At 40.2% G+C, this 15,891-nt stretch overlaps 1 protein-coding gene across 5 annotated transcripts in view; it reads left to right on the top strand.

Moving 5' to 3' along the window:
* The window catches only part of LOC124563471 (inter-alpha-trypsin inhibitor heavy chain H4-like), a 213,317-nt gene that overhangs the window by 143,043 nt on the left and 54,383 nt on the right, over positions 1–15,891 (top strand). The window contains exons 12-13 of one of the 5 annotated variants that reach the window (XM_047130977.1): positions 2,751–2,846; positions 13,183–13,212. In XM_047130977.1, the coding sequence (XP_046986933.1) occupies positions 2,751–2,846; positions 13,183–13,212 (126 nt within the window). Of the gene's footprint in view, positions 1–2,747; positions 2,871–13,182; positions 13,213–15,891 lie in introns of all 5 variants that reach the window. The other 4 variants (XM_047130973.1, XM_047130975.1, XM_047130970.1 and 1 more) reach the window with 4 other exon arrangements.

The raw sequence follows: 15,891 nt of genomic DNA, 5'->3' as shown, positions 1-15,891 counted from the left end.
ATTTTAATTTCCCGTCAGTCCCCAGGTGGGGGATGGATTGGATTTTCAGCACAGCCATGGGACAACGAAATTTCCGCCAAAATTCGAAATTACCACCAAAATTCGAAATTATCACCAAAATGTGAAATTACCACCAAAATTCGAAATTACCACCAAAATTCAAAATTTCCACCAAAATTCAAAATTTCCACCAATAGGGTAGGATGGGGTAGGGGGGGTGAGGGAGGGGAGGCGGATGGAGAGAGGCAGGGGCCGACGTGCAGGCTGAGAAAAACATGTGATGTCATCCAGGGGGTGGGCATGGTCAAGGACGGGGTTGGGCGGGTGTGGTCGGGAGTGGGGGGCGATTAATTGATCAACTTAAATAATTTGCATATAAATTCGATTTCAAAAGTGCCCTCGTAACCCCAACTCCCTACTACCGCTGTGGTTCTTCAGTGCTGTATGCTAAGCCCTCATTACACCATATGACACGTCAAAGTTATAAGGTAGGAAGATTTCCCTGTGCAGGATGTCAGAAACAATCTGAAAAGCTTGTAAGCTTGTTGCCAGGTAGGTTTCGCTTGGAAATAACTCTTTAGAAAAAAAGTCGATACGTTGCGCCGTTCCCGAGTTAATTAACGTTGGATTTATGCAATGACGCCGTCGCGCCCGCAAACTCAAGTGGTCCACCAGATACAGTTAGTGTTCAGTTTGAAGCGTTCCTATCACGGCTTGCTTACCTTTGCATTATGTCTTAGGAAATACAAGATATTTCTCGAAATGAAGCACTTCATGAATTATGAAACTGTCTGTTATTCGGTACAGGATGATGAAAGCATTTAATTTTGAATACTTTTCCTGTAAAACTAAATTTTTTTAGTATACGTAGTTTCATATTTTGTAAATCCAAAAGTGCAATGGTGGTTGGCGGCACATAAGATGTTTCTTGACCTTATAAGTTAATTAATCTTACTACACACAAGAGAAAATTACTTTAAAGGACAAGACTGTCGGAAAATGAGTGGTCAGTTTAAACAATCTAACAATTAACGATATCTCACTGAAACACTAGATCGTTCCGTCATGAAACTACCGATCTGAACTTAGTTTGAACGGTTAAACGATATTATCTGTTATTTTACATGATAGGAAAGGCTTATTGATTTAGTTCTTACTCAAATAAAATCAGTTAAATTCATATAACAGTCATTATTTCAGATAATGAGTGCATATAGTGGACTTACGAATATCCTAGCTCATGTCTAGGTTACGAAGGGAAGAAATTAACAATATACAAACCGTTTCTGAACGCTTTTGAACATCAAACATTTAATTTGCATAAAGCTTACTTGTGTGAACATTACATAATTCATGCATAATTTGATAATTGACACAGAGTATTTCACATGTGATATTCGTTCTTCTTTACTGACAAGGGGGCCTATGTGTAAAATAACCCTCTAAGTAGTTCTCATAGCATGGATGTGTTGTGTACATAGTTCTGCGTAGTCAGCGTGTACACACCTTTCCCACTAGAGCGTGCCCCGCTAAGCACAACAGTGCAGGCACAGCGCTCGTCCGTCTCCACATTACGAGATGGCGCTGCCATAGAGACGGACCAAATTCTGCTTCCGCCGATCCATGTATTAATATGTAACGCAGCCAATGAGATTGCTGCTAATGTAGAACCTTTTCTCCTCGCAGATCACACTCGCGCAGTGAGACATGAATGTGCGAGGTATTATAACAAGTGTACAGACCTCCAATTTGTCAGTCTGCATTTGCCTGCACCAGTCTGTATCAGTCTGGATTTGTCTGTACCAGTTTATAGTCAAGTTTCAGTCTGCGCCTAATAAGAATATCATATTCCTGTACATAGCCATGAAGATAAATGTATAGACACTTTTGTCAAGTATCAGAGATATATGTGAGAATACGGTTAACGTACCAATACGAAAGGAACTTCAGATTGTCAATTTTGGTCACCATCAATCTGCTACTCTAAGCGTGCAAGTGGCATTTCTATCGTCTGACCTAACGGCAGAAGATAAACACGCCACAATAAGACCACGAGACATATTGCTGACACTCGCCTACTTCGTTAGAGCGACAAGTCAAATAATCTGATGGTGTGTGTACTGAAGGTCTTACAGTACGCACACCACAAGATGATAGTGCACGCGAATGGTGAGCCCTTCGTTCGGATTCGATCCTTACTAGTGTCCCACGTCTAAGTTTTGGTACCGCTCTCTTATTCATTAGTTTTATTTTTTTTATAGTTATAGTTTTTATTTTTTATTGCAAAGTAAATTCCCATGCACTGTAGCCGACAGTTAAATAATTACATAATGGCCTTTAGGTACGTCTGACCTCATGAAGAAAAATCTAGACAACCTCTCTGATGAAGCTTCCATTTTGCTTCGTGAGCTGATTCAACCATTCCAGACCAAAAACTTTTTTTTCTCATCCTCGTTAAATAATTTAGATTGTAATTCTATACAGACCAAGTAACACAGTCCCACCATCACTCAAACTTTAAACAAACCATTTTTTACTAATGCCGCTAATTAAGGTTAAGAATCTCACGGGCGCAGTGCTATGGTGCTGCTGCAACATAAACTAGACATTGAGACCTTCCTTATCTTTAATCCCAACAGAAATAGTCGTGGTTCTTATTGGCCACGCTGTACTAAAGCTCTCTTGCCTATGACGCAAGGTATCAGCACTTGTTGCAGTGAAACATGCGTTGTGTTGTTGTGTTGTAGCAGCGTATGCTCCGGTTTCCTCCCAAGGACTACCGCCGTCTCCTGGGCTTCACGCAATGCATTCGTTCCCACTGAGCTGGCCGCAACTCATGTCGCACCGTAAGTTCTCATTCCGTCAGCAATGTAAGTACCATACGCATGAACTACTTGCTACCAGAAATAAGATACAAGTGTAACAGGAAACTGGTATTGTTGCTTGTCCAAAGGATGTTGTGTTTCTTTCCCAACAGCTGTCAGTGTCCAGTAGTAGACTTCGGCCTCATGTGCAGATGTTGATGTTGGTTAGAGTCGAGTAGGATGCAGTTTTAGGCCTATCTAAATCGGGCCTCGCGCTTGCAGGGTAGCCCACGTGGCCCGCCAGAGTGGCAAGTTGAGACGACAGCCGCGAGAAACATCTGAAGCATTTGGCCGTAGTGTGACATAAACTTTGTTTTAATTGCTTGGCGCGCTTTGCTTACTACCTTCCATGTATTTCGTGATATCCTAAAAAGACTGTTGAGTGTCAAGCCATAAAGTCCAAGCAAAGATATTGTCAATACTTCTACTGCCGCACTTGTGATACCTATTCTAACAAGGACATGCCACGACGTTGGGATCACGCAGTTACTTTAGACTTTGTAAACCTATAATAGGCTATCAAAACAACATAATGCGCAAATAATAAGGTATACTACTCTTGCAATTCCGAGAAAATCTCAAGAAAAGTCTTATGCGTCTACTATGAAAGTGATGTATTTGTGCGGATGTTCCAGCAGCAAGAAGTCATTGTGGTCAAGTGGTTTGGCGGCACAGTAGCTCAGCGTGTTCAGTCAGACGGTTAACTGCCTTCTGTAATGAAGAAACTGAGTGAACGGATCAACAGTGAACTTCAATGGGTGTTATGGGACGTCCGCCCCGAACAAATGCAACGAACAAAATGATATAAAAAAGTGGTTGGAATTCGCTAACAGCAAGCGAGGCGTGGAGAACGCATTAGTTCTAAGGGAAGAAATTAGTATACAAACCATCTCTGAATGCTTTTGAACATCAAACATTTAATTTGCATAAAGCTTACTTGTGTGAACATTACATAAATTCATGCGTAATTTGATAATTGACACAGAGTATTTCACATGTGATATTCTTTCTTCTTTACTGACAAGGGGGCTTATGTGTAAAATAACCCTATAAGTTGTTCTCATAGCGTAGATGATAGTGCACGTGAATGGTAAGCCTTGGTTCGGGTTCGATCCTTACTAGTGTCCGACGTCTAAGTTTTGGTATCGCTCTCATATTCGGCTTTAGTTTTACTTTTTTACAGCTATAGATTTTATTTTTTATTTTCTTATTGCAAAGTAAATTCCCATGCACTGTCGCCGACAGTTAAATAATTACATAATGACGTAATGAACCCCGCAAACGCTTCTTTTAATCTATTTTTTCTTCATCACTGATCACTTGATTTAATTTATGTGAGGAAAAAAAAACATGAATTTTCATGAAGTTATAGTTAAATTCGTATTTTACTTGGCTATTTACTATTTTTAATTAAATTTTCAACGACGAGGGTCAGGCTTGGATCGCTCAAGTCAAACCTCGATAAATAAGGATGCGAATGGAGTTATTCGCAATCAGTAATATAGTAAGTCTCAATGTGACAGACCACAAGAGTAATGTACAATCACTTGTCGTATGTGCTCTCGACATCACACTTTGCAGGATATTATTTGTCATACAGACACGGAAAACAAATTGAAACTACATGCAAATACTTAATGCAAATCCAAGTGGTTTTCTTTTTCATTACATTACGTCTCAAATGTCACATAAATTAAATAATATGACCAGTGATGAAAAGTAATTGATTGGTAATTATGCTTGAACGGAAATCGAACCGTCGCCTCATACACGATCATCTTATGAACCTTGAGCACTAATCACTTTTTTAACTCATTTTGTTCATTATCGTTCATTCTGTTTGTTCGGGGCGGACGTCCCCTGAAGCTTGTTCAGTTTCAACATTGTTCCATTAACTCAGTTTTCAGACACGTCATACTTCCTTTCAGATTTTCTACGAATAGCCAGAGTAGTGCACAGTTATACTTGCACATTATGTTGTTTTAATGGCCTACTAAAGGTGTACAAAGTCTGAAGTAAATCCTTGATCTCTATGTCATGGCCTCCCCTTGTAAGTAAATAATGCATCCAAATTCTCGTACAAATTAGCTGCAACACGAAAACCGAAAATTTTTCGGTGCTCATGTATAGTTCTCTCGGATTGCAAGGCCAGTATCTTAAGTCTTCGTGACGTAATCAGCATTTTTCGAACTAAAAACTACCTTTCAGAAAGCTAAATCTCTGCTGATCTGATAAAAATAACCACATTCAAACGAGAGGTATGTCAAAAACTGTAGTTTTTCATTGGTAATGAAGAATAAAAGCGCAGGAATTAAACGCACCATCGCAATTTCCTTGAGGTATCCCGCAACCTAGTGACCAAGGTCAACAGCCCTCACTAATGTTGCGGTTTACGTGGAGCGCTAAGCATGACGTCACGTATTTGCTGGCAGGCCTTTCTTTCGTCGGAGGCAGCTCACCGCGCCTCAGGCAGCTGACTGTTATAAGGAACGATTAACAAGTTTCTGTTCAAAGACCGTACACTCTAGGGTCGCTATGCCAACCAGTCAAAATCTCATCCGTTTGGTAAACTGCTGCGTGAAGAGCTCCGTAACTGTCTGCTGTACATCGTCTTCCGACAGGAATCGTCAACACTTCGAGGTCATTTTTAAGCGACCGAAGGCATGGTAGTCGCATGGAGAGAGATCAGGACTATAGGGCTGTTGCTCTAGTGCCTACCACTAGAGTTGGCGTAACACCTACGTTACGACATTTGCGATATGGAAACGTGAGTTATCACGAAGCAGTAGCACCCGTTGCCACAACCAAAGATAAATGTCAGCGAATACCACATGGTATATCTGGAGTTGTATTTTGGATGGTATATTCTGTTGTATATTATGTTGTATATATTTGTTGTATATTCTGTTAAATTTTCTACGGTATACCACATGGTACCCGCTGACACTTTTTTCGGATGTATTTTGGATGGTTTTCCAGTCAGTTGGCAGTTGATGTTGGAGTGCTGACATCACAGTTACAGGTAGCGTAAACCAGTTATGTTGGCAACTGACGCAGCGTATACATGAATCGTGATAACCCCTTCAACATCAACTAAGGCCTGAAGATAGCGCACTGAAGCGCCGAAACTGGTAGCTACACAGTAAATTAGATCACAATGTCGTGGCCTCCCCTTGTAAGTAAATAATGCATCCTAATTCTCGTAAAAATTGGCTGCAACACGAAAACCGAAAATTTTTCAGTGCTCATGTATAGTTCTTCTCTCGGATTGCAAGGCCAGTATGTTAAGTCTTCGTGACGTAATCAGCATTTTTTGAACTAAAAAGAAAACTACCTTTCCGAAAGCTAAACCTCTGGTGATCTGATAAAAGTAACCATATTCAAACGAGAGGTACGTCAATGACTATAATTTTTCATTGGTGATGAAGATGAAGGGAACCAGCGGAAAAATGATCCTATCGGAGCACAGAAAAGGTTGTATGCTCCTGCTTAAAAGACAGACTGAAAGTGGGTACTAATTGCATTATTCTGTCTGCCTCATCAACTTAAAACATTTTCTCAAGCATTATGCGGTGCGAATATTTTGTCACTTTTTTATGTTGAGAGAGAAGGAGACAGTAGCAGTAGGAAAGACACGCAGAAGTAATAAATACTGGAAGATAGCAGACAGTGGTTGAGGTACTGAAAGAGCGAAGGAGCCAATGGCTGCGTCTGTGACAGAGAAAAGGGACACAGTGGCAGTGGAACATAGTTGACTGTGACAGAACAGTGTTAGAAAATTGTAAGAAAATGAAACACCTACAGCCATCCTTGTGATCTTATTTATCCTATAGCTATCAGTTTCGGCTTCAGTACGCCATCATTCAGACCTTAGTTGATGCTGAAGGGATTATCACGATCCATATATACGCTGTGTCAGTGGCCAACATAACTGGTTTGCGCTGACTATCTGTAACTGTGATGCCAGCACTCCAACCATCTACTGGAGAACCATTTAAAATACAACAACCATAGACAAATGTCAGCGAATACCACATGGTATCTTTGGATGTTGTATTTGGATGGTATATTCTGTTGTATATTATGTTGTATATATTTGTTGTATATTTTGTTATATTTTCTATGGTATACCACATGGAATCCGCTGACACTTTCTGTGGATGTATTTTGGATGGTTTTCCAGTCAGTTGGCAGGTGATGGATGGAATGCTGACATCACAGTTACAGTTAGCGTAAACCAGTTATGTTGACAACTGACGCAGCGTATGTATGAATCGTGATAACCCCTTCAGCATCAACTAAGGCCAACTAAGGCCTGAAGATGGCGCACTGAAGCGCCGAAACAGGTAGCTACACAATAAAAAAGATCATAAAGACGGCTGTAGGCGCTTCATTTTCTCACAGTAGTGAACTGTCGTGGTCGCCAAGACCGCAGGCAAAATAATGGACATACCAAAAGTGCTAGCAAATGGTTAAAGAAGACAATACCATTGGAAGAGGCATAAAGAGAAGGAGAAAGTGGAAGTGGGAGAGAGCCAGAGACAGAGGATGTGACAGTGACAACGAGGAGGTGTGAGAGAGAGAGTGACAGTGGGAAGAGGCAGCAGCAGTGCAAAGAATGACATAGTAGCAGTATGATATAGCAAAAAAAAAGCGCGAATGTGTTCGCCTGCCACAATTTTTGGGGAAATTTTACAGGTGCTGAGGAAGGTAGAATGAGACAGCTGGTACCCCAATTTCCAATCAGAGTCTTTTGAATAAACAGGAACGTATTGGCGTATTTGGTGCGAGTATAGGAGTATTTTTCCGCTTGTTATACACTCGCATTCAGGAGAAAACAGAGCACCTTGGACGTCTAGAGATAGGACGTTCGTATTCACAGGATACGTACACTATTATGTTCCGCACAAATGATCAGCATTTCAGTCGCCACGGGTCAGCATGTGTCCTGTTGCCTAACAGTCAAAGGGTCTGCCATGAGCCACGATAACTTGTTCCAAGTGTGATGACATCGACGCATATGAGGCGCAAATGGCACCCTGTGGTACAGCCATCCATGCTGGATTCACCTGGTTCCAAAGTTCAGCTGTGTGGTTGGCATTGGGTCACAGCACTGCACCTGTCATTTCACCATGTCCCATACATATTTGATTGGCGACAAGTCTCGTGATCTGGCGGGCCAGGGCGAAACGCTAACATACTGTGACATCAAGAGGGCACATGTTCGTGCAGCAACAGCATACCACGTCATAAGAGATTGAGTTGGCGCTGTATGTCTTGTGCGAATGCAGTCACTGAGATGCCGCTCCCCCTGTCTGCGGTGAACCAAAATGCGGCCTTCGTTTCCCAAGAAACAGAACCTGTATTCGTCCGAAAACACTATCTGATGCCATTCCTGTCTCCAGTGACGTCGTTTCATACACCATTGCTGTCTAGCATGTTTCTGCGCATTCGTCAAAGGTAGGCGGAGATGCGGATGACGCGCACGTTACCATTGCCGTAATAAACAGCAATGGACTGTCAGTCCTGATAGTGTAAGATGTGTTCCACTTTTGTGCCAGAGCCGAGAAGAAAGCAGATGTGTCCTGCAATGCCATTCGGAAGAGGTGTCGATCTTCACGGTGTTACGTCGGCGCCATTTGTTACGATATTATATAAAAAATTATATATATATATATATATATATATATATATATATATATATAATATATTTTTAATTTATCAACATTAATTTTTCTTTTGTTAGAGCATGATTCTTTCTCTCAGGGATATTATCTTTTGTTATCACTTTTACGGACGTGCATAAGTACATATGAAACGGGTTCTTGAAGGGCAGCTGTTATTCATGTACCAACTTTGGATTTTGAACGTGATGACTAAAATATAGTTGCCGCAAACTAAATTGAATGTAATTTTGTTAATATCTATTTATTGATTGCAATGCAAGGCTCGAGAGAATTTCGATTGTTGCCGTGGAGCGGCAAAGAAAAAACTTACTGAACTCATGGAATCTGTATAATATAAAAATGAGTTTTAACGTAAATTAATTATCTGTTGCAATTTAAAATGGTTCTTACAACGAAATCTCTCGCATTTACAGTTACTGTTAACACTGAAAAATGAATTAATACTTCGGCGCGTAATGGCCGACCAGAGGCTGCATCGGAAGATGAGCTTCCCGCAGCGCAAATTAATGAAAAAATGCTTATTAAAAATAATTAGCCACTGTGAGCATTTGAGGTGACAACTACTACAAAGAAATTCATTTTGTGATAATAATAATAAGTTTATTTTAGTAGAATACAGAATAACTTACATAAAATATGTGTAGCTGCTCAATGGCTGCCTTCCGTATCGCGAAACAAAACATTGTATGTACCATAAAGTACGTCCTTCCTCCTCCGCCGTACAATCTCGTCTCTTTCGATCCTTTTTTTTTTATTTTCATAGACATTAAATAAAGATGCTACTCTTAAATTATCGCTGCATATCAGTTGTTTCAAGAACATTAACTGTATCTTTTATACTAATTATATTCATAAAATACGTTAACTACGGTTTACAACCGATAAAAACGTCAATATTTATGTGACGTACCGTCACAACGGGGCACGGGCGGGGGGGTTAATCTGGGTGGTGCAATCTGAGCCGTCTTGTCGTGTTGTACGGCCTTCCGTGAACCATTCTCGATCCCCCTCCCTTGTTCTGCAGAAACACGAGCAGCAATTTCCCGGATGGATGCATCACATTCCCTCATGCCAAAAATGCACCCTCTTTCAAACTCATTGATTTGAAGGTACGGTTCGTGCATTCAATTTGCGAGGCATCCTGCACGTCTACTCAAATTACACTGACCCGTTACCTTCGGTTTATAGCGACAACTATAGCCGCAGGCACACTCTACCGATAGGTGGTGTTGCCCCACGATATCGATGTTGACCTTGAACCGCGGGCCGACATGGTTTAAATGATTATATCGTTTCTGCAGAATATCCTAATATACATGTCGGGTGAATATGAACGTCCTGTCTCTAGTTATTCAAGGTGTTCTGTTTTTTCTGAACGTGAGTGTTCGGTAGCAGGCCAGCCTGCTGCTGTGTGTGGTCTGCTCCCGTTAATCACCGCCTTTGCTGCGGCGAGCCCTGCCCTCGATCAATATCGATGTTCATGAGCGAAACCAGTCATAGTCTGGTTCTTCGGCCGTGATTCTGCAACGTGTAAAGGAATTGGAAAGACTATCACATTATTGCATTTACTGTACGTTGGAAGATTGCGAATACTGATGGCCGCACCTGGAGTAAAAAATTTCCGAGGTGTTACTGCTCCCCCATTCGGATCTCCAGGTGGCTATTACTTCAGGGAGTGTCATCAAATCAGGATCAGGATACTGAACGTAAGACCATTTCAAAGAGCAGGAAAACTGAAAAATCTGAGGAGAGAAATGGACAAACCTGGAGTGAACATAATTGGTTTATACGAGATTGCAGTGCCTGTGTTATTCTGCTGACTGCGGCGACCACAGCCGTTACGAAACACATCAGATGAATTCTCAATTGCGAATAATGACTACCATCAGCTATAGAATGGAATGACGGCAGTGAAAATCTGTGCCGGACCTGGACTCGAACCCGGTAATCCCGCTTATCGCGATTACGTCTGATCTGTACGGGAATGCGCGAGTACAGATCGCAGACGTATGGTTGATGACATATGGAAGTTTCGGTCTGGCCGTGAATCGTGCACGGATAGCCAAATGGTAAGGCGACCGCTCGCGATAAGCGGGATTACCGGGTTCGAGTCCAGGTCCTGCACAGATTTTCACTGCCGTCATTCCATTCTATAGCTGATGGTAGTCACTATTCGCAATTGAGAATTCATCTGATGTAATTGGTTTAAGTGATGTGAAGCAGGCAGATAGTGGTGAAATAGTGTCAGATAATTACACAATGTTTTACTTCGAAGGAATAGTACGCTATCTATGAGGTTGACCAAGGGCAGAGTCTGATGGCCCGGAGGCTCGGCACGAACGCTTCAGCAACTGCACGACTTGTTGGGTGTTAGAGGAGTGCTGTGGTGAGTGCCTTCAACACATGGCGAAACCAAGGCCAAACCACATCAAAACGTCGTAAGGTTGGGCGGTCATCCCTCATTATAGATGTCGGACGTTGTATGTTGAGCAGAGTGGTAAAACGAGACAGGAGGCGAACTGTGACCGAAATAACACCAAACTTTAATGGTGGGCAATGTACAAGTGTGTCTGAACACACAGTGCACCTAACACTGGTAGAGATGGGCCTCCGCAGCCGACAACCCATGCATGTGCCAATGTTTACACCACGACACTGTCAACTACGACTGAAATGGATACGTGACCATCGGCACTGGACGTTGGTGCAGTGACAGAGCGTTAATTGGTCTGATGAATCCCGATACCTTCTTCATCATGCCGATGGGAAGGCACGAATCTGTCGTCTTCCAGGGGAACAACTCCCTGACACCTGGACTGCGAGACGGAGACAAGCTGGCTGGCAGAGTCGTGTCTAGACGTATCAGGGGTCCATATCACTCCAACTGCACACGCCCCACATCACTACAGAGCCTCCACCATCTTGAACAGTCCCCTGCTGGCATGCAGGGTCCAAGGACTCATGAGGCTGTCTCCATACCCGTACACCTCTATCCGCTCGATACAATTTGAAAAGAGTCTTGTCCGATCACTCAACATGTTTCCAGTCATCAACAGTCCATTGTCGGTTGTGACAGGCCCAGGTGAGGCTTAAAGCTTTGTGTCGTACAGTCATCAAGGGTACACGAGTGGGCCTTCGGCTCCGAAAGCCCATATCGATGATGTTTCGTTGAATGGTTCGCAATCTGACACTTGTTCACGGCCCAGCATTCAGATCTGCAGCAATTTGCGTGAGGGTTGCACTTCTGTCACGTTAAACGTTTCTCTTGAGTCGCCATTGGTCCCGTTCTTGCAGGACCTTTTTCCGGCCGCATCGATGTCGAAGATTTGATGTTTTACAGGATTCCTGATATTCACGGCACACTCGTGAAATGATCGTACGGAAAATCCTCACTTCATCGCTACGTCGGCGATGCTGTCTCCTATCACTCGTGCTCCGACTATAACACCACTTCCAAACTCACTTAAATCTTGATAATCTGCCATTGTATGAGCAGTAACCGTTCTAACATATATAGGCGTTGTCGACCGCAGCGCCGTATTCTGCCTGTTTACGTAGCTTTGTATTTGAATACGGATGCCTATACCAGTTTCTTTGGCGCTTTAGTATATTTCCACTGTATTCTGCATTGCAAACGCTGTTATCAATTACTAAAAGCCTATTTGGCATATCATTTATAAATATGTAATTTAACGAATGGCTTCATGCAGAGCTAGGTGGGACATATAACTAAGGCTCCTATATCATGAAAAGTATTGTTTGTCTCTGTTCCCTACTGCGTGTCACAAATACAGACATTTTTTTCCGCTGACTAGTTTCACCTGAAATCATTTTGTCTATTATCTATCAATCTGTTCTTATTAAGACCATTATACAATTTGCCATATACATTTCCCTCAGTTACAATTGCGCCATTCTATGATTTCTGTGCCATATATTTGTAAGGTTACGCAAGAATGTACGTTTTCTGTACGGTTAATAATTTCTTTTTGGATAATAGCAGGCGAAGACAGTGGTTTGATATACAGTTTACTCATAGCAATAGAATTTTTTTCTGTTGCTAATACCTCTAAATAAAAAATTACACAATGTCCACTAATGAAAATTTCTCCTTGATTTGATTTACATTTATTTTCAGTTGCATCTGTTTCGGTTATATGTAATTATAAAATTGTTGATACATTTTTGTTGCTTTTAAAACTGGCATTATTGTGTCCAAACAAAGCTGTTAATTTTAAAGCCAGAGTTATTGCTACATAAATATTTTAACGCACACTTATCGAACTAAAAAACTTTTCATTGTTAATAAAAACAACAGATGATATAAAAATGATATGACATTATGGTCCCTTTCTGCTGATTCTCGTGTTTGATTTTTTAATATAATACTTTATCCACCTACTCTCTTACCGCCAGCGAAGCCCCTGATGGACATTAGTTTAATACACAACTGCTTACAATAAGTCTCTTCTGATTTTCACCCATATTTCGTCCAATTATTCCAAAGTTCCAAGATCACAGGCTTTTTAACTCAAAGGATAGGCCTTTATGTACTTAATATTACAACGCTATAATTTGCTACTGCAATCTATAATTAACAAATACTGACACACATTTGGAATCTGTTTCAGATATCCCAATGTCAATCGATGCGGCATTAGGTAAGTGTAGTAACACCTTTAATAGTCTGTATATATTTTAAATGAAAATGATGTTCCAGATCAGTTTCCACAATCTCTTATTACTCACAGTACATGCAGATGGACCTAACCCAACATCGTACACCAACATGTCTGCCTCCTCAAAATCGTGTTAATCTTAATATAATTATTGGATAATCATTGTATATATAATCATTGTATAATCATTTATTATTATTATTTCTTTCCTTTCTAAGACGCTATGTCTGGTTAAAAATGGAAAGTGACACAGACCTTGATCAAGCGTGACTTCATTTTAACTGTACGGTATATGTTACATTGCATTTAGGAACTTTTGTGTAATTGAACATGTATCAATAATTACAGATTTCTGTAGTTGTACATATACGTTTGGATGTAGCTGTATTGCGTTGATGTACTGGTGGATATTATGTGGTATGACTCCTGTAGTTGATAGTATAATTGGTATAATGTCAACTTTATCCTGATGCCACATGTCCTTGACTTCCTCAGCCAGTTGGATGTATTTTTCAATTTTTTCTCCTGTTTTCTTCTGTATATTTGTTCTATTGGGTATGGATATTTCGATTAGTTGTGTTAATTTCTTCTTTTTATTGGTGAGTATGATGTCAGGTTTGTTATGTGGTGTTGTTTTATCTGTTATAATGGTTCTGTTCCATTATAATTTGTATTCATCATTCTCCAGTACATTTTGTGGTGCATACTTGTATGTGGGAACATGTTGTTTTATTAGTTTATGTTGTATGGCAAGTTGTTGATGTATTATTTTTGCTACATTGTCATGTCTTCTGGCGTATTCTGTATTAGCTAGTATTGTACATCCGCTTGTGATGTGATCTGCTGTTTCTGTTTGTTGTTTGCAAAGACTACCTTTATCTGTTGTGGTATTGGGATCTTTAATAATATGCTTGCTGTAATATCTGGTATTTATTGTTTGATCCTGTATTGCAATCATGAATCTTTCCGTCTCACTGTATATATTGCCTTTTCTTAATCATGTGTTGGATGCATCTTGATCGATGTGTGGCTGTGTTAGATGATACGGGTGCTTGCCGTGTAGTGTTTTCTTTTTCGAATTTACTTTCTTCATATCTGTTGCTGTTGTGTGATCTAAAGGGTTGTAGAAGTGTTTATGAAACTGCAGTGGTGTAGCCAATGTATTTATATATGTGATTGTTTTGTGTATTTTGCTAGTTTCTGCTCGTTCTATAAAGAATTTTCTTAAATCGTCTACCTGTCCATAATGTAGGTTTTTTATGTCGATAAATCCCCTTCCTCCTTCCTTTCTGCTTAATGTGAATCTTTATGTTGCTGAATGTACGTGATGTATTCTATATTTGTGGCACTGTGATCGTGTAAGTGTATTGAGTGTTTCTAGGTCTGTGTTACTCCATTTCACTACTCCAGATGAGTAGGTCAATATTGGTATAACATAAGTATTTATAGCTTTTGTCTTGTTTCTTGCTGTCAGTTCTGTTTCCAGTATTTTTGTTAGTCTTTGTCCATATTTTTCTTTTAGTTCTTCTTTAATATTTGTATTATCTATTCCTATTTATTGTCTGTATCCCAGATATTTACAGGCATCTGTTTTTTTCATCGCTTCTATGCAGTCGCTGTGGTAATTCAATATGTAATCTTCTTGTTTAGTGTGTTTTCCCCTGACTATGCTATTTTTCTTACATTTGTCTGTTCCAAAAGCCATATTTATATCATTGCTGAATACTTCTGTTATCTTTAGTAATTGGTTGAGTTGTTGATTTGTTGCTGCCACTAGTTTTAGATCATCCATGTATAGCAAATGTGTGATTTTGTGTTGGTATGTTCCAGTAATATTGTATCCATAATTTGTATTATTTAGCATGTTGGATAGTGGGTTCAGAACAAGGCAGAACCAGAAAGGACTTAATGAGTCTCCTTGGTATATTCCACACTTTATCTGTATTGGCAGTGATGTTATATTATTTGAATTTGTTTGGATATTAAGTGTGGTTTTCCAATTTTTCATTACTGTGTTTAGGAACTGTATCAATGTAAGATCTACTTTGTCTATTTCCAATATTTGTAGTAACCATGAGTGGGGTACACTATCAAAAGCTTTTTGGTAATCAATGTATGCATAGTGTAGCGACCTTTGTTTAGTTTTAGCTTGATATGTCACCTCTCCATCTATTATCAGATGCTCTTTACATCCTTGTGCTCCTTTGCAGCAGCCTTTTTGTTCTTCATTTATAATTTTGTTCTGTGTTGTATGTGTCATTAATTTCTGTGTAATGACTGAAGTTAATATTTTGTATATTGTTGGTAGGCATGTTATGGGGCGATATTTAGGTGCTTGATCTTTAGGTTAAAGATAAGTTATTCCGTGTGTAAGTGTATCAGGGAATGTGTATGGGCCTTCAATGTAACTGTTAAATAATTTAGTTAGATGTGAATGTGTTGAGGTGAACGTCTTTAGCCAGAAACTTGCTATTTTATCTTTTCCAGGGGCTTTCTAGTTGTGAGTAGAAATAATTGCTCGGGTGACTTTATGTTGCAAAATTATCACTTCAGGCATTTGTGGTATTATCTTGTATGTGTCTGTTTCTGCTTGTATCCACCGTGCATGTCTGTTATATTGTACCGGATTTGACCATATGTTGCTCCAGAAGTGTTCCATGT

This window comes from Schistocerca americana, chromosome 1 (assembly GCF_021461395.2).
Source record: "Schistocerca americana isolate TAMUIC-IGC-003095 chromosome 1, iqSchAmer2.1, whole genome shotgun sequence".
Taxonomy (NCBI): Eukaryota; Metazoa; Arthropoda; class Insecta; order Orthoptera; family Acrididae; genus Schistocerca; species Schistocerca americana.
Note: the sequence above shows the minus strand (reverse complement) of the source record. Positions and strands in the feature narration are given on the sequence as shown.